At 40.4% G+C, this 22,583-nt stretch overlaps 1 protein-coding gene across 1 annotated transcript in view; it reads left to right on the forward strand.

Moving 5' to 3' along the window:
• Positions 1-22,045, forward strand: part of SIRT2 (sirtuin 2) — a 35,207-nt gene extending 13,162 nt beyond the window's left edge. The window contains exons 6-16 of the mRNA XM_083172693.1: positions 240-346; positions 770-826; positions 7,136-7,204; positions 7,678-7,807; positions 8,310-8,369; positions 9,566-9,621; positions 11,154-11,230; positions 11,652-11,703; positions 11,794-11,861; positions 12,435-12,501; positions 13,758-22,045. Of these exons, the coding sequence (XP_083028819.1) occupies positions 240-346; positions 770-826; positions 7,136-7,204; positions 7,678-7,807; positions 8,310-8,369; positions 9,566-9,621; positions 11,154-11,230; positions 11,652-11,703; positions 11,794-11,861; positions 12,435-12,501; positions 13,758-13,904 (890 nt within the window). The 3' untranslated portion in view covers positions 13,905-22,045. The remainder of the gene's footprint in view (positions 1-239; positions 347-769; positions 827-7,135; positions 7,205-7,677; positions 7,808-8,309; positions 8,370-9,565; positions 9,622-11,153; positions 11,231-11,651; positions 11,704-11,793; positions 11,862-12,434; positions 12,502-13,757) is intronic.
• Positions 22,046-22,583: the final 538 nt, after the last annotated feature.

Raw genomic sequence — 22,583 nt, forward strand, 5'->3', positions numbered from 1 at the left:
CTTCACTCTGCAGGTACAAAAATAATTGCTACTGATTTTCAGTCCAGCAATTGAAAACCCATATATTTTTTTATTTTACTTACGGCAATTGAATCTGCCCCAATAAGCCCATATAAAAATGTAAACATTTTTGGGAATTGTGCACTTGATAAAAGTGGGATCTGATTAGATTAGTTTTTGCTATGCAAAGGACATTGACGTAGACTATTATTTTAACCTCTCTTCCTACTGTACTTTAGCTGCTGGAATTCCTGATTTCCGTTCCCCAGGCAGCGGACTGTACTCTAACCTGCAGAAATACAACTTGCCATATCCAGAGGCCATATTCGAAATTGGATTCTTTCAGGTAAAAGTACCAACATGTAACTTTAGTAGGTTAAAGGTTTCTAGATATATATAGAGAGCAAAGACCACTTTAAATTTATTTATGAATGAAATGAGCAAATTTATAAACACACAAATATTGCTAAAATAAATGCTGGATAGACCATTTTTTTTATTTGTAATAAAGGAGGGAATTTATTCCTTGAAATTGAAACCTTTCATTTACACAAAACTAAACCGTCAATAGCACGCATACACACACAATGTAATCTGAAGCATGCTTTACTAAGGAGATGCCACTTGAGGGTGCTGTAGATAGTGAAATGTGCTGGCTGTGGTTAGCTAATGACATTAGACAAAAGATGTAATTGTAAACCATAGAAAAGACTTCAATTTCTGCACTCACAGAACTGTATATTAATTTTGTTTTCGTTCCTCTTTATAGCAAAATCCAGAACCATTTTTTGCACTGGCTCGAGAGCTGTATCCAGGGCAATTCAAGGTAACTGCAAGAGAATAAATATTATGTGTGTTATTGGACTCTGTAATGACATAGTTTATTAATTAATAAATCAACTGCTCCCCAAACTAAAGTAATTGACCATGTCCGCTCCCTAGTGGGATATTTGTGAGGTGAACTTTTCCATCTTATGTATTTGGCTCCATGTTCTCTGGGGGAGGGTTCTATTGGTGCCGCATTTTTCGCAGGTATAGGGTAAATTTGGATTTTCCCTATTCAATTAAAGTGCTGATTTTTCATTCTGGCAAAAAACACGTGGATTGGCAAATTAGAAGCCGATCCGTGTATTTTCATCTGATAAAAAAGCATTGTTATTTTTCAAACATCCTTTTTGGCCCAACAAAAAATTGGAAAGGGCATGAGTGAAAAATTACAAAAAAAAGGGGCTAAAATACCTGTAATTTAATACAATAGGATCAAAATATTCCCTTTTTTTTCCACCTAGCCGAAAACAACAGGACCAATTGAATACCCCGCTATATATCTAGTCATATGCCTGCTTTTCTATAAAAGTAAGAAGGGGTTAGCACTACAGATCGAAGGCTACCAAAGCATATAATACGATTTTACCTATTATTTGAGTAGCAGTCAAATGTGGGTACTCAAAAACCACATGGAAAACAGAAAAAGGTACTTGTGTATTATCACGGCGCCCGCGAAATCACATGCAAAACTTGCATATTTGCGGCCGTTTTGCCGCGATTTCATGGACGATTTGCATGGTATTACTTGACGTGTATTCCGCGTGTGCTCGCCACGCTTTGGGATCTTTTTAAGCGGCCGCTCGCCACGCTTCGGGCTCGGTGGCTCGCAACACTTTATAAAATCTACTCCATGCTGACGTGGATAGTTGGGGTATGAACAGGTCGGGAGGATGTGTACCGCGTCCCCTCATGGGGCTCGCCACACTTCGGGCAGACGTGGATAGTGGGTGGGTGCTAGGATGGAATAGCATGCAAATCGCATGCAAATCGGCTGCGATATCACATCGCCCGTGAAATCGCATGCGATATAGCATGCGATTCACATGAAATCGGGCGCCGTGATAATACACAAGTACCCAGAAAAATATAGAGTAGGGAGAGTGCGATAATAGCAAATGCAATAAAAATGACCGCTTAAAGCGCAAATATACATACAGACAAAAAATTATTACAAAAACTCTGCAAGTCTGCAATAAATTTAAATATTATGCTAATCACAGGGTGAATGAAGTGTAACTATACCATCCCTCAATATGGAGAGTCCAGAGAGATGCTACGTTCTAAAAATGGAAGAAATAATCCAAAACTGGTCACTTTGAATATATATAGGAAAAGATGAAGTTTAGAAGTAATGGATGAAATTTCAGTTTAATGGCTGAAGATGGATATAAATATGAATGTAGATGAACACCATTTCATTAGTAAATAGCAAGCAGATGAATTAGTGGATCCTTTTTGTTAGTAATAGTCTATAAGGTTGATAAAGCATATGCACAGTCCTGACAATATTAACAAATAGGTATAGTTACCATTGCAAAGACAGTTGTGGCTAGTGGACTTGCCACTTCCTGCAGTTCGGCCAAAAAATGGCTTTTTAAATGGGTCATCACCCGAGAAGTCGATACTTATAATGACGTTTCCTGGCCGTTTTGTAGTGCGCTGTATTTAAAAGATTTGGAGGGTAAGTATGTGGTGGGGCAATCCTCGGATTAATCCAACACACACTACCTGGCGCTTGGCAATGCTGTTAGAGTATATTTAGGCTAATGCTAGTTTGTAAAAATTTGATTTTTAGACAGCTGCAGCATGCACTTCTATGAGTCTGCCTTGACTCATACAAACAAGAAACAATTGGGGTGGGTTGAAATGTATTGCGCTGCTGTTTAATTTGGTTGATTATAACACACTAATTGGCTGAGAAAAAATATACTGGACACACTGTATTGATTTTATATTTTATATATGAAAATAGAAAATTAACAGTACATATATACACATTTATTACCTAAATATAAACATAAATTAAAAACAAATTAATATAAAAATAGCCATAGAAAAATAGCATGAATTGGGATCCCAATAAAAATAATTGCTAATAGCGGACCTTAGAACAATAACTTGTTTTAATCTGGTAATGCAGTCAATTGGCAATTATATTAGAAGGATAATTTATCCAGATCGTATAGGGTATAATTGCAATTGTAGAATATTTAAGGTGCAGTCACAAATGAAGATGATATGCTCACCCTTTCTCGTGGAATTTTTGTGCTGGTTTTGTTTAGATAGAAGCAGGGGATGATTTCATTCAGCTTTCAGGTCCAGATGATGGATAAGTGATAGCTCCCTTCCTTGTATACTGTACACTCCTCTCGGCACTAGGCCGGTGTAGCTTGCATGCGGTTTGCTTTTGAGGCACCGCAGCAGTGAAGGCGTGTTAGAGTAGTTTCACCGAGTGGTGTGGGAGGGCTACTCCTGTTGTAGCGTGGAGAGCAGTTGGTTGGAATAGCTGATGGCCGGCAGCAGGGGGATATGCTGCACTTCAGCTGGAGCTTGGACCTGGAACACTGAGTTGATGGTAAGCCGGTAAATAGATCAGCGCCCACAGTATGGTGTCCGTCAGCGCAGATAATTTGCGGCGGTGAACCAATGGATAGATCAGCGTCCACAGTATAATCACCGTCAGCGCAGGTAACTTGCGGCGGTGAGCCGGTGAATGAGGCAACACTCACAATGGAATCTGCAGTCAGCGCAGTATGAATTACCAGCAGCAGGGAGCGGTGAGCCGACAGGTGGATCAGCGTCCACAATGAAGTAACCGTCAGCGTGTTTGCGGCTTAGGATGCCGGCAGCGTGAGGCGGGCGTCCTTCTCCTGGAGAACACGAATAAGGTCTGCTAGCGTGGATCAGCAATTCAGGAGTGCAATCACGTCAACGCGTTTCGTCCCCTAATGCAAATGGGAACTTTCTCAAGACGAATACCAATGGTTCTTAGCAGTCTTTATTTATAGGAAAGCACTTTGCTTTTGATTGCTGGTTAATTAATCAATTATTATAAAGAATATTACATCTCAACGGATTTAGGCTACATGTACACAATTTCATATGTTGGTAACTTATCTAGCTTTCTACTACAGTGTGTCCAATAAAATAATAGTATTTACAAATAATTATAAGACATAAATATAATTCAATAAGGCAGAATGGAGTCAAAAGTAATTAGTAGTTCAATTTAGAGGGGTACATAGACCCAACATTGGTTCAATATACCAGACAGAATTAATATCGATGTATACTTATCTATATAACATCCCACATAGGTTTACATGCTTAAAAGACCTTTATACAATTCGATGTCCCCTGAATATTTGTATCACAATTTATCAGATGCTTATGCGATCATGCAGAGGAATACCGGATTAATTATGTATAGAATTACTACTCTATATAGGGAAACAAATTCTTTCTTTTTTATATATAATATCAGATATAATTGTTTAAATCTAAAGAGAAGAGAGAGAGATATGGAGAAGTACGAACAAGTAGATATAGTATTTTTATATTCATATATTTTATTCTATTTTATTTTATTATGTTATATTCTGTGGGATAATATGTGAGACAGAGAATCATAATAATAGTAATATTATATGAGAAAAAATATATCTTTAGAATAAGATTTATATAGTTTGGCATTGAATTACTCTGAAAACAATAATTGCTTTTATAATATTGTCACATATAAATCAGAATATATGTACATAGAATACTAAAAATATATCGTTTATTTATTTGTTTGATTGATTATATGTAATTTGTTTTTAATTTATGTTTATATTTAGGTAATAAATGTGTATATATGTACTGTTAATTTTCTATTTTCATATATAAAATATAAAATCAATACAGTGTGTCCAGTATATTTTTTCTCAGCCAATTAGTGTGTTATAATCAACCAAATTAAACAGCAGCGCAATACATTTCAACCCAACCCAATTGTATTTAAAAGATGTAAAAGAAATCTTTTTAGGAATACATATATTTAAAATTTTTAAATTCTGTTAAACGCGACATTTGTATTCAGTATTAAAAGGTTTATTGTAACAACAATAAACATGTTTACTTACCACAACGGAACTTAAATTAGTTGCCCATTTATCGTTAACTATAAGAGGGTATTATGTGTGTGTCGATATTTTCAACAGTCATAAATATCGGCACACACCTATTTAACTTGTCCATGTTCGGCCACATTGTTGCCCATGCAGATTTTACTTTTTTGAAAAGTCAAATCGGCATTGTGAAATTTGGCCGCTAAATTCTTCTTCTTCTTACGTTTCTTATATAGCGCACACATATTCCGCAGCGCCTTACAGAGAATGTTTGAATATTCACATCAGTCCCTGCCCCAGTAAAGCTTACAGTCAATGGGCCACCTCCTCCACCACAACCCTAGTTCACCACAATACGCAATATGGCAGTGTGGGACATGGAGAGACAGAGTGTGCCAGGAAGAGGTAGCGGAGGCAGAGGGTATCAGGGAAAAAGGTGACAAGGGCAGCAGTGGGCCCCTTAGTCCTAAGGGGCCCCTGTCCAAAGCACCTGCTGCACCAATGGTAGTTTCTGATAGTGTACTTTTGTATTACATAAATCTTCCATGTTATATGCATTATTTTTGACGTCTGTAATGCAACTTAATTCCTGTTGGAGAAAAAGTGCTATATGAATAAAATGATTATATTATTATTACTCTGTAGGAATAATGTGTTCAAGTGGCTCTACTACTCTACTACAGTGTGGTGTGATGTGACTTGGTACTATTCTGTGGCTGAACCCCTTCCCCATGAAACCACTACTATATATTTTTGGAGCACACCTCTGGCGCTCCTTGTCCTTATGTTGAATATGGGGAATGGGCACCAATTCTCTCTCTGGTACAGAACACTGAATTAATAAAAAAGGGAAAAGAAAAAAGGTGCAGGTGCACTTTTCAAACATTACAAATTATAAATTGTGATACATTTTGCAATAAATATAGATTTATTTGTTTTTGCATAAGCTTAGTAATAAATGTGTAATAACATTATGTTCAAGTGACGGGTGTGACGTATCCCCAGAAACAGCCCAGCCAAACTACCCCATGGCAGCGCACTTGTGAAAAAGTAAAGTGTTAGTTATACTACTGCATGTGTTAGAATTGTTCTGGAGGTGAAAGATGATAATTCTTTGAAAAATCACACATGTATAAAAATAACAATAGATGCGCTAAAGAATGCTAAAATAAGTATTTTAGTGTTATACTGTGATGTCCTTAAGCAGCCCGGTCACAGCAACTCAGGGCTGTAGGTGTCTCATGACTTCAATTGTACATATAAATAATATATATATATCAACAATAAAATTATAGGTGCGCTGACACTTTTTCTGTCCTTATAGAAACACTTTAAAAGTGATCCTTATCCACACTCAGTCCAATGGGTTAACTTGTTTAGGGCAGCAGAACCCCTCTGGTGAACCCGATTCCCACGGGAACTTCAGAACATTTCCATCTAAAACCAATAGAGGGGGTGCTTCATAGTGTAATACCGTTTATTTAAAACAGGTGGACAATGCTAACAGCAAATCTCCTATTAGGAAGGTAGAACCCGTACCAAGGAGTTCCTCCGGTGTGGGCTGGCTACCACAAGATATATATCAAATAACCACTGGCACAAACTGCAGGCACTTGTAGCTCACTCACGGGACCTCTCACTGCTCCAGGAGCATGATGTCAATTCCGGAACCCAGCGCCTCAGCGTCTTTGAGCAAAAGCAGCCACACAGCACGTTTTCCAGCGGCACTCAATGCGTCACACAGGCCACGCCCCTACGCGTTTCGTCATAGGACTTCGTCAGATAGACTGCACAAGTTACATCTGCCCCACCCGCAGTGCACATGGTTTTGTCCATCTAAGAAGGATTTTGTCAGAAAGAATGAACTAGAATAACCCCCTAAGTGACAGCTTGTACTTTATTGGAATAGAAAGGCTAATTATTCACCGGGTATACCTTTTAGAATAGCAGGTGCACTGAGAATACTTTGCGGTCTGTCTTGCAAATGGAAGTGGGCTTGTTGGAATTTATAGATGTTAATGCTTATCTGTACCTGCACTTCTCAAATACTGAATGTTAAATGTTAATGATTTTTATTTCTTAATTCCGTTTCATGTTATAACTACTAGAATTTCTGACTAGCCATACTTCTCTTGTTTAATTTTATTTTCAATTATTCTTTACTCCGATCTTAACAAAAATGTTGTCTTCATTTTCAGCCGACTATTTGTCACTATTTCATTCGGTTGATGAAAGAAAAAGGTCTATTGCTTCGCTGTTATACTCAGGTATTACTACTGTTGCTACATTGTTCAGTCCAGTTACGCACTTGTGATAATGGGTAAACAATATGGGAATGTGTTGCCGTATGTTGGGTATTCAACGACGCCCTCACACTGCTGTGGTTCAATACCCCTTGTTTTATATCCTCTAGTGTTCATTCTAGCACCCGCTATCTTTAAAAACTCAATGCAGTTCCGCTTTCCTGTCTGGGGTGACGCTGTCTGCTGTAGTGCTTCTAGCACCACCAGTGTGGTCTGTATATCAGCACTGATATGCAAACCAGACCTGTGCTAGAAACCACAGCAGACAGCGACACCCCAGGCAGGGAAGAGGAACTGCATGGGTTTTCAAAGATGGCGGGTGCTATAATGAACACTATCCTCTGTGGATTGTGTTAATTTTCTAAATTACAGTGAACTGTTATATTTTTATAATATCAATAATATGATCAATATATGTATCCTGTCTTCCCACTTAGAACATTGACACTCTTGAGAGGGTGGCCGGCCTCTCTACAGATGATCTAGTAGAGGCTCATGGGACTTTTCATACCTCCCACTGTATTGGGACGTTATGTAGAGCGGAATATCCACTATCCTGGATGAAAGGTATGTAACATTAACTCTTTGAGTGTCAAGTGCATTCGTCAAAATTGGTGTGAAATTTGCCAAGCAAAGCATTTTTATTCATCATAATGACCTGTAATATTTACCTTGTATAGGAAATCTCATCTTTTTTACATAACAATTTTTATTTAAATTTATATAACCAATGTGAGCGACGCTGGCAATTTTTCTCTCTCACAGAGATGTTGGCCCTTAAAGGGTTAATTATAAATGTTATTTTTTTTTTTCCTTTGGTGAAGCTCTTTAAGATGACTGTATGGGCTGGGATAAATTCCTTGTATGTGGGAGTTGCATGGCAATTACCAATGTTGATTCTGAGAACCTTTTAAGGCCAACTAATTCCTGTATGAGTAGAGTGAATGTTTTTGTACACCGTTATTAGTTATTACTACAAAGAAAAAAATTATTATTTGTTGTAATAAGTGCATTAGTCAAATAATCGAAAGTAAAAATATTTTTCTATTTATGATTTTCTTCTTCCCAGAAAAGATCTTCTCTGATTTGATCCCAAAGTGTGAAAAGTGTAACAGCTTGGTTAAACCAGGTATGAGATTTAATGCATTTTGAGAACTACAAAAGCTGAGCCAAACTTGTCTGTGGAGTGAGCAGTTATATAGTGAGTAACATGAAACTGCAGTCATACAGTACTTGCTGTTAAAGAGAAAAGATTCTCTGCCAAGAAACTACGTTGTCAATCAATTTTTAGGGTTGAGTTCTGTGATTAGGATGTTTTTAGAAAGGGACAGTGTGCTTAAATTAAGATATCCATTAAAAGTGCAATTTCCTGCATTTGGGCATTTGAAGCTGAGCAGTCCCACCACCCTCTGTCCCCGTCTTTAAACTCGCCCTCAAGGCAGGCGAAACATAGGACCGGATGTAATGATGCCTGAGTTGGCTGGAGGTGTGGGTTCCCGACCGAAACTCTCGCACTTCTTTATAAAGCACCATTAATTTAGAAGGCATGGTTTCGCTTTGTAAATAATTGCCGATTTAATAAACTGTCCGAGTTCAGCCGGGATCCCGCACCTCTGGCTAACTTGGGCTTCATTACATCTGGCCCAATATCTCCTATACCAGTGGTTCTCAAACTTTTTGGAATCGTGACTTCGTAGAGCAGGGGTGGGGAACCTCAGGCCCAGGGGGCGTATGCGCCCCCCCGTAGCCGGTCTGTGTGACTAGCCTGACGGCTTTGCCGGGAGTCAAGTACAGGGGAATTCTCGCAAGAGGTCGGTAGTTCTCGCGAGATTCCTCTTAATCAACAGCAGCCGGATATTGTCAGTGCTATTCCGCCGGAGCGTGGGGCGGCTGCAGCAGGACAATTTGTAAGAGAAATTTTTACATATGGCCCCCGAAGGATGTTTTCCCCATACAAACGGCCCTTGGTACAAAATAGGTTCCCCACCCCTGTCCTAGAGCATGGAAAATTTTCAAGGCACCTCTAGGCCAAACATTTTTAATTGAAAAAGTAAAAAAAAAATTGTGTTTATATGTAAATCTTATTGTCAATATGCGGTGAGGGACATGGTTTGCTTCTATTTGTCCACATATGTTATGATTGACAGCCACCAGCACAGGTTTTGCCTGTTACAATGACTATAAATAATCTGAATTAGTCCAGGACCACCAACCCAAGGCACCACTGCAAGGCACCTACACAACTGTGATTTCTTCTTCTGTATTCCATGTGTTTTCTCCTGAAAGTAGGTAACAAATGTTTAAAGGTTTTGTTTTTTATAACAGATATTGTGTTTTTTGGGGAGAGTCTACCATCTCGCTTCTTTTCTGCACTAAAGTCTGTAAGTTGACAATCCTTTGTATACTCTGGTTAAGCAATGTATATGAATATTGACACCTACTAAACTGAGTATGCTGCAGTAAGATTTGTATGGCTTTGAACATTGAAGCCTGGAATTCTTAACTTTTATTCCCCTAGCCTTAGTATAGCCCAGTGATGTGCGGTGAGGTTTGTGGTTGGTGAGGCACTGGCTTGGTAGTGCCAGCGCTGACCGGCTCTGTGGAGAACGTTGGGTCCAAGTTGCTTCTGCACTGACAGGCAGGTGCAGTAGCTACCCCCGCATAAGCAGCATAGACCTGGCATAGCAGCTCCTGCCTGTCAGCGCAGACTCAACCTGGATCCAGCGCTCCCCACAGACCCCCTCATTGCTGGCGCCACCATGGGGTCGGCCCACATACCTTTTTCACTTAAAAAAAAACATGTACTAGCATCTGAATTCAGTGTGCAGGGTGCCGGCTGAACTCTGAGATTTTTTTTAAAAGGGCAGTCATTTACAATGCATGGTTTTGCGTCTGCCTCTTTAAAAGAACCTCTGATTTCAGCCAGCACAGCTATAGGTGCCGCCTATATACCTTTTTTAAATGAGCTTTTACAGACCGGTGCTTAGCCCTGCCCATTGCCGGCTCCTGTGTCTGTTACTGTAATATAGAAAGAAGGAGGCACTGCTCTTGGTGTCAACTAAACTAATTTAAATTAAAAAACAAATGCAGTAAAAATTATTATAATAATACAAAGCATATGTCTGACACATATGTGTCATAAGTATTGTCTTTGTATTTCATTATTATATTAATCATTAATGAAAGGGGGGGCACTGCCTTCCCTGAGGACGGGCTCTGCCCGAAACATGTTGGAGTCACAATAAAACTTATTCAGGTGCACTGTATATAATTTTTTAGTTGTTAAGATTTTACAGATCCAACTATATAACTACAATGTATATATTTTGTTTTGTTTTGGGCTATCTAATTGGATAGCACAAAAAGAAACATTGGAAAATCTAGCAAAAAACGTATAGGGCCAGATGTAATACCCTCCAAGTTCTGCGACCATGCTGGATGCCGGCTCTTTAGCCAGCTTCCTGTGCAGCCACCAAACTTACATTTGGCTGATGTTGTTTCTTAGGGGCTAATTGGATACCTCCTCAAAGGGTTATAATTAACCCACTGAAAATAGGCTTACAGTATCAACAAACACACTTTTATATTTTCTATATTAGCATATTAAGTTTGAAATGTTTTTCAAATGTTTTTTAAATGTATTTAAAAAATAAATTTGTGGGATCATAATAACCTTTTGAAAGTTTAAGAAATGTTTAACATATAGTCACAATTTACTTCCACAATGCTTACCCTACATACATATTATACAGTATGGTTAACAGGATGCAATAAGTCTTTTACTGTAAAGTATATTGACCAAATGTTTGTCAAATGGCAGTATAGTTGCAATAGTATTTCTTAGGTCTAAGAATATAATGGTTTTGCTAGCACAATAAACCATGTCTTTACTAAATGTTTCCTCCTTTCGTAGGATTTCCACAAGATTGATCTCCTCATTGTAATGGGGACATCCCTTCAAGTGCAGCCCTTTGCTTCCCTTGTTGGCAAGTAAGCACTGAACTATTATAATGAAGTACTGTAACCCTCTACATTTTAATAGCCCATCATTTCAGTATATTTCTATATTGTGAACACACTATAATCAGCTTACATTAAGGTTTTCATTAGCAAACGTGAATGCAACCAATGAAAATCATTCATGGATGTGCAGTATGTGAAACACACTAAATGCATAGCAGTAATGCGCGTTTTCCCATGCAGTTTTAAACAGATAGAGAAATATTATGGACCAAGTGCATGATAAAACCCAAGTGCAGCTAATATCTCCCATATCACATGACATGTGTCATATTATATTATTTGAGACGTGCAGAAAAGGGCAATAGAGCAGGTAACTTTAAAAATATAAATAATTAGATAAGATAAAAACTAAAAAGCAGAATAAGAATGAATGTGTATCTTTTTGCAGGGTTCCTAGCAAAACACCACGTCTTCTAATCAACAAGGATAAGACTGGAGAGGTAGGACATTCATGAAACAGAATTGTTTTTGTTTTAATCATAATTTCACCTTGTTCCACTATCATAACCACCTTTTACTTCAAACTTTAGGGGGACTCCTTTTTCGGCCTCCTTGGTTTGGGAGGCGGGATGGATTTTGACTCTGACAAAGCTTACAGGTAAAAAGACAACTTAAACCTTGTTAGAATTATGTACATGAGGAGAATATCACAGAGGGAACACCATTCCGTGTAACGGCCAAATCGGGTGCAGATGTATGAGGCTGGGAAGTTGCTAATGACATCCAATCAGCTGCTACCTCTAATTTTATAGCACAGACTTCATAAAGGTTACTTCAGAGCTGATATGGTTGCCATGGGTAACTGCTCTACTCTCTTCACTGCTTCATACATCTCCCCCTTCGTATTTAACGTGACATGTATTAGGCCTGGTGAAGAGATAAAGTGGAAGATAATGCATCAGCCAACAAATAACCTAACTGTCATTTTTCAAACAGGTGGTTCTCTGGTGTGTTATCACCTTCTACTTTTTTTCTTCACCATGCTTAATACATTTGCCCCAATATGAGTTAAATGCTTGCATTGGCTCCATACACTCCTAAGAGTGTCGCACAGCTTTCTTGTAGGATGTATTTGTTTTGCAATGTCGCCAATGAATGTCGATCTATGCGTTAAAGCTGCATTGGAATTCTGGTTAGTCCGTTGCAGCTCTAATTGTTTGTTTGTATTTAGGGATGTAGCCTGGCTTGGAAACTGTGATGATGGTTGCCTTGCATTAGCGGAATTCCTTGGATGGAAGGTATGTACAGAATGTTTTTGTAATCCTAAGTGGGATCAAATATGAAACAAACCTGAATAAATATTTCATATTTAGCTTCATAACAACTAGACCCTAGAGCACATGCCGGGTGTGATGTAATGAAGTTTTATGGCCAAGTGGGATAGTGGCTGAACTTAGATGTGTAAGGGCCAATCAAATAATTAACCCTTTAAAAGCATCCCCCAGGGTCGTTGGACATGGACTATTACATACCGCCTGTTATGTCCATACCATGCACTGATGATGGCTAATTATTTTTATAAATAATGTAGTATGCAAGGCAAATACCAGTAGTCTAATGGGGATTTGAATATATATCCAGCTAATGTGTTTATATAATGCATCTAGGTATGTGACTAGTAGTAAGGCATTAGGTTGCTGCAGGGGGGGGACGTCCCGTCCCCTCACAGATTTTACTGGCACCTTTCTGTTAGACACTGCCCAACTCCTCAAGTAGGAAGAAGGTCCCAAACAGGACAGCGAACAAGCAGTTTGCCCGCTCTCACCAAGCGTCTGTCACTTCCCTGTGCAAATTCGCAGGGGAGCGTGGTGATCAAATTAAGCAAATAGCACATGTATTTTGAATTATCTTAGTCCAATCAGAATATGTTAAATTGATCTGAAGGTCAGACCCACAAGCAGTAGCATATTTACTGTAGGTAAAGAAAAGTATATATGTTCAGTCTGGAGTCCATAACACCGTGAGGGAGAATTCGCCAGGCGCAAAGGGTGGTTTTCTGAACAGTAACAGAAATTCTACTTAACATAAGCAGACCAATGAAAGGGAACTTCATCAGATTTCAGCTATAATGCCGGAAATGACCCAGTGAGTGATATGAAACTTCAGAAATAGACTACAAATGTGTATCCTGAAATAAGCCACCATCTGGATGATCAGATTCAAAACCAAATGAAAATAATTATTACATGTTCTTTTAGTTTAGGAACTAATTTTATTAATATGCCCGTCTCTGATATCACCTGAACAACATTCACCATGTCTTTATTTCTTCAGAAATTTTTTTTTTTACCCTGTACTAATTTTTTTTTTTTTTTAATCCATTTTATAAAGCATCCGGTTATACCTAAAATCTTTACTTAAAGCTGCTTTTTATTTGTAAATCAAAATGAAGAAGTGCTAAATTCTTTGACAAAAGTGGTTATTTATGATTGGATTTGTTACCAATCTAAAAGGAGCCGATCGATCTGCTTCACATTTCTGTTTTATCCTGCAGGCTGAGCTGGAAGAACTAGTGAAGAAAGAACATGCCACAATTGATGCAGCCTCTCAGAAAAAGGAAAGCGTTCCAGAGAAGACAGAGGAAAAGAAGTCGCCGAATAAATCAAAGGATGAAAAATCAGCAGATCAAGCTTGTCTATGAGATGTCAGAGCTTCATATATGCACCTTTAAGTGCTATTGTGCAGATTCTCCCTCCAGGAACTACTAGAACGGGGTATAGGGCAGATGTAATTGTAATCTGCACATCTGATGGATAACTGCATCTACATATCTGGCACCTTTTCCCTATAGCAGTTATCATGCTTTGCTAAATAATGGATGACCAGTATTCCACCTAGTACTGGTAAATATTCTATGACCGTATACTACATACATGAGAAGATCCTTAACAGCAGGAGTTGGGTTGCCCATCGCTGATATTACCTGTACTCTGTACTCATTTCATTGATGTGACATTAAAGGTGATGTTTACTCGGCATCATCTGTAAAATCAATGACTTTTCTGCCATCGCCATTTACTGTGATCTAAGCACCTAACTTTCTGATTCTAGAACATCATGGGGATATTCATATTGGAATTGATATCGTACAAATGATTGGTCAGAATCCAGAATCATGGCCAAGCCATAGTTCTGCACTTGATAGCGTTCTATGCATTGCTCTGCTTGTTTTCTTTCATTTAGCAGGGCATAATCATTGAGGCAATAAGGATATGTATGACTGTGCAGACATGATGGTGTTTTTTTTTTTTTCATATATTTTTTATTAGAATAGCCAGCAATTACAATATCCAAGTCAACCAGTACAAAACAATACTGTTAGGAAAACAGCTAGTCACAAAAGTTATAAACTGGTCTGCATATAACATCCTATCAAATGTGGCTATTAGTTTTCAAATTTTTTTTAGTAAAGATAGTAAAGAGAGGTAGAAGGATAGATGTGTGTAATGTGGAAGAAGAGGGAAGAAAAAGAGAAAAAGAGAAAAAAAAAGAATAGAAAGAGAAAAATAGATAACGAAAGGATTGAGGGGAAAGGGAGAGGCAGACACTGTGCACATTTAAACGGGTTTGGGGTGAGGCCAGCTCATTCCCTACCCGGTATTTGCCTTTGATGCAAATTGTACCAGGAATCCCATACAAGGGGAAATGTTTTAACCTTGTTGTTTAGGAGGGCTGTAATATACTCCATAGATGCTAGATACCACATCTTGTTGTTCAATGCATTTAAAGATGGGGCCTCTAGTTGCTTCCAACATGTCGCTATAAGAAGTTTCGCTGCGTTAAATAATTGGAAGCAAAATGCGTTCTGGGTTTTAGATAAGGAGTCAAAGGGTTTACACAAAAGGGCATTTAAAGGCGTTTTAGGAATAGGTTGGCCAGTTATATTCGAGGCCACCTGTATGACATCATCCCAAAATTTAGAAATTACAGGACATTCCCACCAGATATGGTAAAAGGTGCCATTGTGGCCGCATTGCCTCCAGCAGAGATCAGAGGAGCCTGGAAAAACCCTAGCTATCCTGTCCGGAGTCATATACCAGCGGGAGTAAACTTTGAAGGAGGTCTCTCTAATGTTTGTGTTAATTGAGGTTTTACTCACATGCTGCCTCAAATCTGACCAGTCCTCATCCTCCAGGGTCACACCCAAGTCCCGCTCCCAATCCAACTCGAATTTTTCTTTAGTCATCTGGGTCTGTGGGATGGTCAATAAATACAAAATAGATATGGACCCCTTGCGCCCAGGGCTGTAAATACAGTGCCGTTCGAAAGGGGTAGGATTTCTAAATTTGTCTGATTTGTTAATTGAATTGATAAAGCTAACTATTTGCATATATGCAAAATTAAAAGTGGGTGAGAGGCCATGGCGTTCGCAAAGTGATTTAAAATCTGGAGGGGAAAACTCTCCTCTAATATGTCTTACCCTATCGATGCCAGCTGAGATCCAGGTAGCTGAGTATGATTTAACATTCCCTAGCGAGAAATCAGGATGTTTCCAAAGCGGGGTCAGTGGTGAGGGGTAGGCAGCAAGAGTTAATTTTTTATTAAGTTTATCCCATGTCTGTAGAATAGCGTGCACACATGGGACTTCACCTATTGAGGAAGGCCTCAGTCCTGGGGGGATCCACGGGAGATAACTAACCGATGGCAAACCTATGAGATCTGATTCCAGTGTCACCCAGGTTTTATTGCCTGGAGGTGTATGCCATGATGAGATATGACTCAATTGCGTTGCATGGTAATATCTTTCGAAAATGGGGAGTCCTAAGCCTCCAGTTGTTCTTGATTTTGAGAGGATCGATCTGTTAATTCTCGGCTTAGTATTGGACCATACAAAAGAGCCACACAGAGACTGAAGTTCTTTTAGAAACGAAAAGGGGACCTTAGAAGGGATTGTTTGGAAAAGGTATAATACCCTTGGCAGAACGTTCATTTTTATAGAATTAATACGGCCAGTCCAGGAGATAAAAAGAGTGGCCCAGCGTTTTAGATCCGTTTTAATGGAGTGTTATAAAGGGGCGTAATTTGCTTTAAAAAGTTGACTAAAAGATTTTGTGATCTTGATACCTAAATAGGAAAAGGAAGTAGACTTCCACGTAAAATCAAAACCCTGATGTAAAAGGTTTGTTATGTCTGGGGACAGGTGGAGTGGCATAGCCTCAGATTTTCTATTGTTGATCTTATGTCCCGAGCATCCCCCATAGATAGAAAGCTCCCTCATCAGGTTAGGGAGGGAAATCAGAGGAGATGACAGGGTCAATAGTACATCATCTGCGAATAATGATATTTTGTACTGTTTGTCTTTGACCGTAATACCCTTGATATCTGGATTCTCTCTGATTTTAGCAGCTAGAGGTTCGATGCTCAAGACATAGAGCAAAGGAGAAAGGGGGCAGCCCTGTCTTGTTCCGTTATGAAGAGTAAAGGACGGGGAGGATAGACCATTAGTGGAAACAAGAGCCAAAGGGTTGTCATATAGGGAGCCAATTGCTTTTAAAAAATTGCCATTAATGCCATAAGTTTTTAATGTTTGAAACATAAATGGCCATGATAGCCGGTCAAAGGCCTTTTCTGCGTCTAATGATAACAACACAGACGGTAGTTTAGACCTGTTAATGAAAGAAATCAGATTAACAGTCCGTCTGGTGTTATCAAGTGCTTGTCGTGTAGGGATGAATCCCACTTGGTCGGGGTTGATAAGTTGGGGCAGCAAAAGGTTTAATCTGTTGGCCAGTATCTTAGCGAATAATTTGATGTCCGAATTGATCAATGAGATTGGTCTGAAATTAGTTTTACATCTTTTTTAGGTTTGGGGATGACAATAATAACAGATTTTAAGGAGTCTGGGTGAAATTTATCGCCTAGTAGAATTTTGTTGTAAAGGGATAATAAGTATGGAGACAGAATGGTTGAGAAGGTTTTGTAATATACAGAAGAGAAACCATCCGGGCCAGGGGCCTTAGATGATTTTTGTGACTTTAATGCAGAATGTAATTCCTCAGCCGTTATGGGCTCTTTCAGGGTTGAAGCTTGAGAATCTGAAAGTTTTGGAAGCTTGCATGAGTCCAGGTATTGTTGGGCTAGGAGAGATGGTGCGGACCTAGGTGATTGAGGCGGAGATAGGTTATAGAGTGATTTGTAGTAATCGTAAAATGTGCTGTTAATCGAGACTGGGTCGTAAGTTAACGTACCAGTACCATCTCGAATAGCTACAATGGCCTGGGCTGCACGTTTGGCCCTCAGTTGTCTGGCTAGCAATGCGTCTGACTTATTGCCCTTTTCGTAAAACTTCTGATTGGCCCAACGGAGGGATTTTTCTGTCTTTTCTGCTAGGATAGAATTAAGTTCGCCTCTCACCCCTTGTATTTGTTTAAGTGTCTCAGCGGAGCGTGTCTGTTTGTGTAGGGTCTCCAAGCGTTCCAGTTGTTCAGTCAGAACTGTGAGTCTGCCCAACAGCTTTTTCTTCCTATAAGTGGCATATTTAATGATTGCGCCTCTAATTACAGCCTTGTGGGCCTCCCACACTGTCGCTTCAGAAGTCACAGATGAAGAATTAAGATCAAAATATTCCCTGATCTTTGACTGGAGAAGATCTCTGAATTTAGGGATCTGAAGCAGGGTTTCGTTTAACCGCCAGGGGGGCCGCCCTCTTTTTGAATTAAGGGGGTCAATAATAATAGAGACAATTGAGTGGTCGGACCATACCACGGGTACGTGGTCGACTTTAATCAAAGTAGCCAACAGTCCACTACACCCAAGTAACATATCTATCCTGGAGTAAGTGTCGTGAGGAATAGAATAAAAGGTATAATTCCGCGAAGTTGGATGGACAGCTCTCCAGGTGTCAAACAACCCCGCCTCTGTAATTACCCTTTGGAGGGAATCCCCCTGCGTACCACTGGTAGGACCCTTTTTAGGGGAACTTCTGTCCAACGTGTGCGAAAGTACGGCATTAAAATCCCCTCCTAGCAAAACTAACCCTCTGCGGATGGGATGTAGTTTATCAAATACATCACGGAAGAATTTAGTCTGGCCTGTGTTGGGAGCGTAAATATTAACAATAGTCATAATTTGGTGACCGATCTGTGCTATTAAGATAATATATCTCCCATCTGGGTCTACAGTCTTAGAGATGAGCTGGAAGGGTACAGAAGAGCGTATTAGGATTGAAACTCCCTGTTTCTTAGAGAAGTTAGTGGAATGAAAAACATTGGGGAAGCGCCTGGAGGACAAGGAGGGATGGGAGTGCTTTTTAAAATGAGTTTCCTGTAATAGGATGATATCACCTTTTTTAGATTGGATGGTTTTATATAGCAGTGACCTTTTGTGGGGAGTATTAAGGCCTTTAACATTGAGAGAGAGTACAGTCAGTGTCATGTTATCGAGGTACAATTTGTTACTCGCACCAGTGTCTAGGAAGGATTAGAGAGGGAGGACGGGCGGAGAGAAGGGAAGAGAGAAAGAAGAAGACAGGAAAAAAAAAAAAAGAAAAAGATAAGATACAAGAGAGGAGTGGGCAACTTTACCCCCCAATGCCCTGAGAAGAGGGAAAGGCCCACTGAGTGAGCACCCTGAAAAAGAGAAGAGAAAGAACAAGGAAGACTACCTCCTGATGGGAAGTAGTTCTATAAGGGTGCAAAGTTAGGGAAGGCTGTGGAACCCGCAGGTCACTCCACAGGAATCCCTAAAAAATAAAGGGAACGTGGCCTAGATATGCAAAAGACAATAAATTTTGTTGAAGAGCGGAACAAAAAAAAGGAAGAACAAGTAAATACGATATAAGGCGATCCACCCGGTATTATGGTGCGCCATAGTACAAACTCGGAACTAAGGTAAAAAACAACCTAGCAATAAGAGTGGGGTTCCGAAGTCCTCTCCTCCTCCCACACGCAAAGTAGTGCGCTCGCGGGATAAGAGGAAGGGAAACCAACAACCATGAGCAACAATTTAGCAAAAGGCTATAAGTAAAACACATTTCTAAATGTAAATAAATGTTATCAATTTCTTCTACAACCATGTCAGGTAGGTAGAGTAGCACTATCCGATGCAGAAGCTTCATCATCCAGCTGGAGTCTGCGGAGCAGGCTCTTCCCTTCAGCGACATTATATACCGATTCCTGCCGACCATTAATTTCCACTATGAGGCGGAACGGGAATCCCCACTTGTATTTGAATGCATTGTCCCTGAGAGATTTAGTGATGTCTCGTAATTCTCTTCTCCGCATAAGAGTATTGGGGGCCAAATCTTGAAAAATCTGTAAGGAGCTGTCCTCAAAGCGGATGTGAGAGGAAGAGCGACTGGCCTGAGTAATTTGGTCCTTCACCTGGAATGAGAGGAACTTCAGAATAACGTCTCTTGGGGGGGCATCATCCTTAGGCTTAGGCCTCAGGGCTCGGTGCGCCCTTTCAATCTGAATCTGATTTTCCACTAACGTAGGAACCAGCGAGATAAAGAGGCGTTTGAGATATGCTTCCAGAGATTTGGGAGGGACTGATTCCGGGATATTCCATATCCGCAAGTTATTCCGTCTCTCTATTTTCGAGATCCTCAGTCTTCTCCTTAAGGAATTCTAATTCCCGGTGGAGGTAGTCTATATCGTGAGTGGCATCAGAAAGTCCCTTAGACATAGAGTCAACCTTTTCCTCCATCTTGGAAGTGCGTGTAGACAGAACAGCAATTTCCTTGCGTAGGTCTACAGATAGCTGTTGCAGATTAGAGGTTACAGTTTTGGTGAAGTCCGCAAACATAGCTTGAATGTCGCTTTTGGTAGCAAAAGTATCTTCGGCTGTAGGAGACATATCAGACAGACGTGCTGGAGAGGAGGAAGGAGAATGTGTCGGCAAGGTCGCGTCTGGACGGGCAAAATGTGGACGTATGCTTTGTTGAGAGTTTTTTCGACCTCCTCTGGTGTTGCTTTTGCTCATAGTGAGGTTGTCGGAATAGCAAAGAGCCGAGTCTGTAGTATCAAATAGCTGATTTAAACCCGGGTGGACGGCCAGCTAGTAACTTTACATCACCTGAGTTCTTCTGTGCAGGGGTGAATGCAAATAGAATAACGGGGTTGCTGGTGGGTATTCAGATCTCCTCAGATCTCTAAAGCCTCCAGGACCGCTGCAGCTCATTCGGTGATCCGGCCGTGCGCGTCAGGAAGGCGCCGAAATTGAGGCCTCGGCTTCTCCACAGTATCAAGGCTCCACTGGACACAGGGCACAGTCGGGGAGGTAGGTGATCGGGGTGGGGATCAAGGGAGGGGGTATGAAGGCAATGAGGGGGTGATTTGTATGAAAGGGCACAGGAGCTGGGGTAACTTGCGTCCGTGCTGCAAGCTTGCTAGGCCACGCCCCCCAGGGGTAGTTTCTTTTAAGAGAGGAATTGTATAAGATGCAACAGTTCTGGGAGCACAGTCAGTGTATTTTGGTCTTGGGTGGTTTAGAGGTGTAATAATATATCAGTGTAGCTTATTCTCTTACACCACAAGATGGCGCTCCAATACAAGAAAGAAGGTGGTGAAGTGTTTGAGACTGAGGGGGAATGTCCTCTTCCTATAGTATCCAACTGTGTCAGCCACTTCTTGTAGATCCTTATTTATCTTAATAATCAGACCCCAAATTTTGTGGGGCTCCAATGTGCTGGGGATCAGCCTCTGTGCAGTGTCTCCAGGTAGGTGACGTGTCTCACTGTGTGGGGAGAGAGGGTCTGCTTGGGTCCCACAAGCCAGGGCAGGGTAACCCAGTAAAAATGGTGGCTGCAGTTTCACTTATCCAGGGACATGGTAGACAAGGTCCCTCAGCGCCTCTCCTGGTCTCAGCGGGTCTGCAGGGCAGTCCTGTGTCCCAATACACCGCCAGGCCTGTTCCCCTCCCACCTGTTCAATGGCGCAGTTCCCCCTCCAGCCGCGTCTCTCACTCACCTCCACCTGCGGTCTGCTTGGAGGCTGCGTCTAGCAGGGAGGCACCGGAGCCGTCACCGGAGGCACACAAGTCCGGCCAGGCGGGGGAATCCCTCTCTGCCGCCGGGTGTCACAGGGATCTCACCGCCGCATCCACGCTGTGCGGCGCGCGTGCAGCGCGTCAGTCCCCGAACTTTAGGTCCCGGCTTCAGTGGCTTTCCAGGCCGCAACCTGCAGGAGTGCTAAAAAGCACTCCCCGGCTCCGCAGCCAGCGGCCACCTCGATCGGGGCACAGGAGGGAAGGTACACGGGCAGGGTGCAGGGTGAGCTTAGTTTTTTTTTCTATGGAAAAGGGTTTTTTAAACGTTGGGCTGCGGGAGCTGCACTCGTGTGCGTGTAGTCAGCAAGCCCGTCAGGCCACGCCCCCCGACATGATGGTGTTTGCAGTAGATCTTATAGCCTTTGCATTATATAGCAGTGATCGGTTTTAACTACAGGATTTTGTTCAATATAATTCCTTTACAAACACAAATAACACTTTTTTGTGGTTTAATTCATAATGCCTGAGACTAAGATTCTCCTAAAAGTTGGACCACTGTTCTTGCATAACAGTAGCCTAGCTATGACTGTAGAAGGAGTCCCATGGTAATCATGTCTTTATATGGGATGATCAGGGAAAAGCAGCAATTATCCAGTTTTTACTGTTGGGATCATGAAAGAACTACATACATGTACAAATTTAAGCTATTTAATTACTTTTACATAAGTTTTTTTTTCCACATTGCAAATATAAATTACCATATTCATATTTTACAATGATCATGATGTATGTGAAACTGATATACATCATACATTTCTTTCATTATTTGATGCATTAAACTTATTTAAAACCTTGTTTGTCAGATTTTATTTTCCTCTAAATGCAACTTTATTTTGGAATGGGTCTGCGCATTTATGTATCTTCTTCAATTCTCCCTTTTTCATTCCAGTGCTCTTATTGGGACTAATGCCTTGGTTATCGGCTTACACAGTCCAATGACCTGAGTCATCTCTGCAAGGTTTAGCAGTAAAAAAAGTGACTTTTATAAACTCAAACTTTGTGATTGTGACTGGATCTGCACACACAGTGAATATAAACTCTTGAAATTGGAGTCCCAAATCAAAATCACTTTACACCTCTGCAAGTGACTCGCGACTCTATCACTTCCAGCACTCGACCAGGTCAGGATTTGACCTCACAGTAAATCCTGAAAGATTTTTATCAAGCAATCCCAAAAATGTCATGATTATACAGTACATGATTACATGTATACACAGTATTATGCCCGCTATATACAGTTATTATTCCCGTTATATACAGTTATATTTTTAACAATTACATTCATTATTATAGAGTACATGATTATACATAGTATTATGCCCGCTATATACAG

Source organism: Crinia signifera, chromosome 2 (assembly GCF_055691185.1).
Source record: "Crinia signifera chromosome 2, ASM5569118v1, whole genome shotgun sequence".
Classification (NCBI taxonomy): domain Eukaryota; kingdom Metazoa; phylum Chordata; class Amphibia; order Anura; family Myobatrachidae; genus Crinia; species Crinia signifera.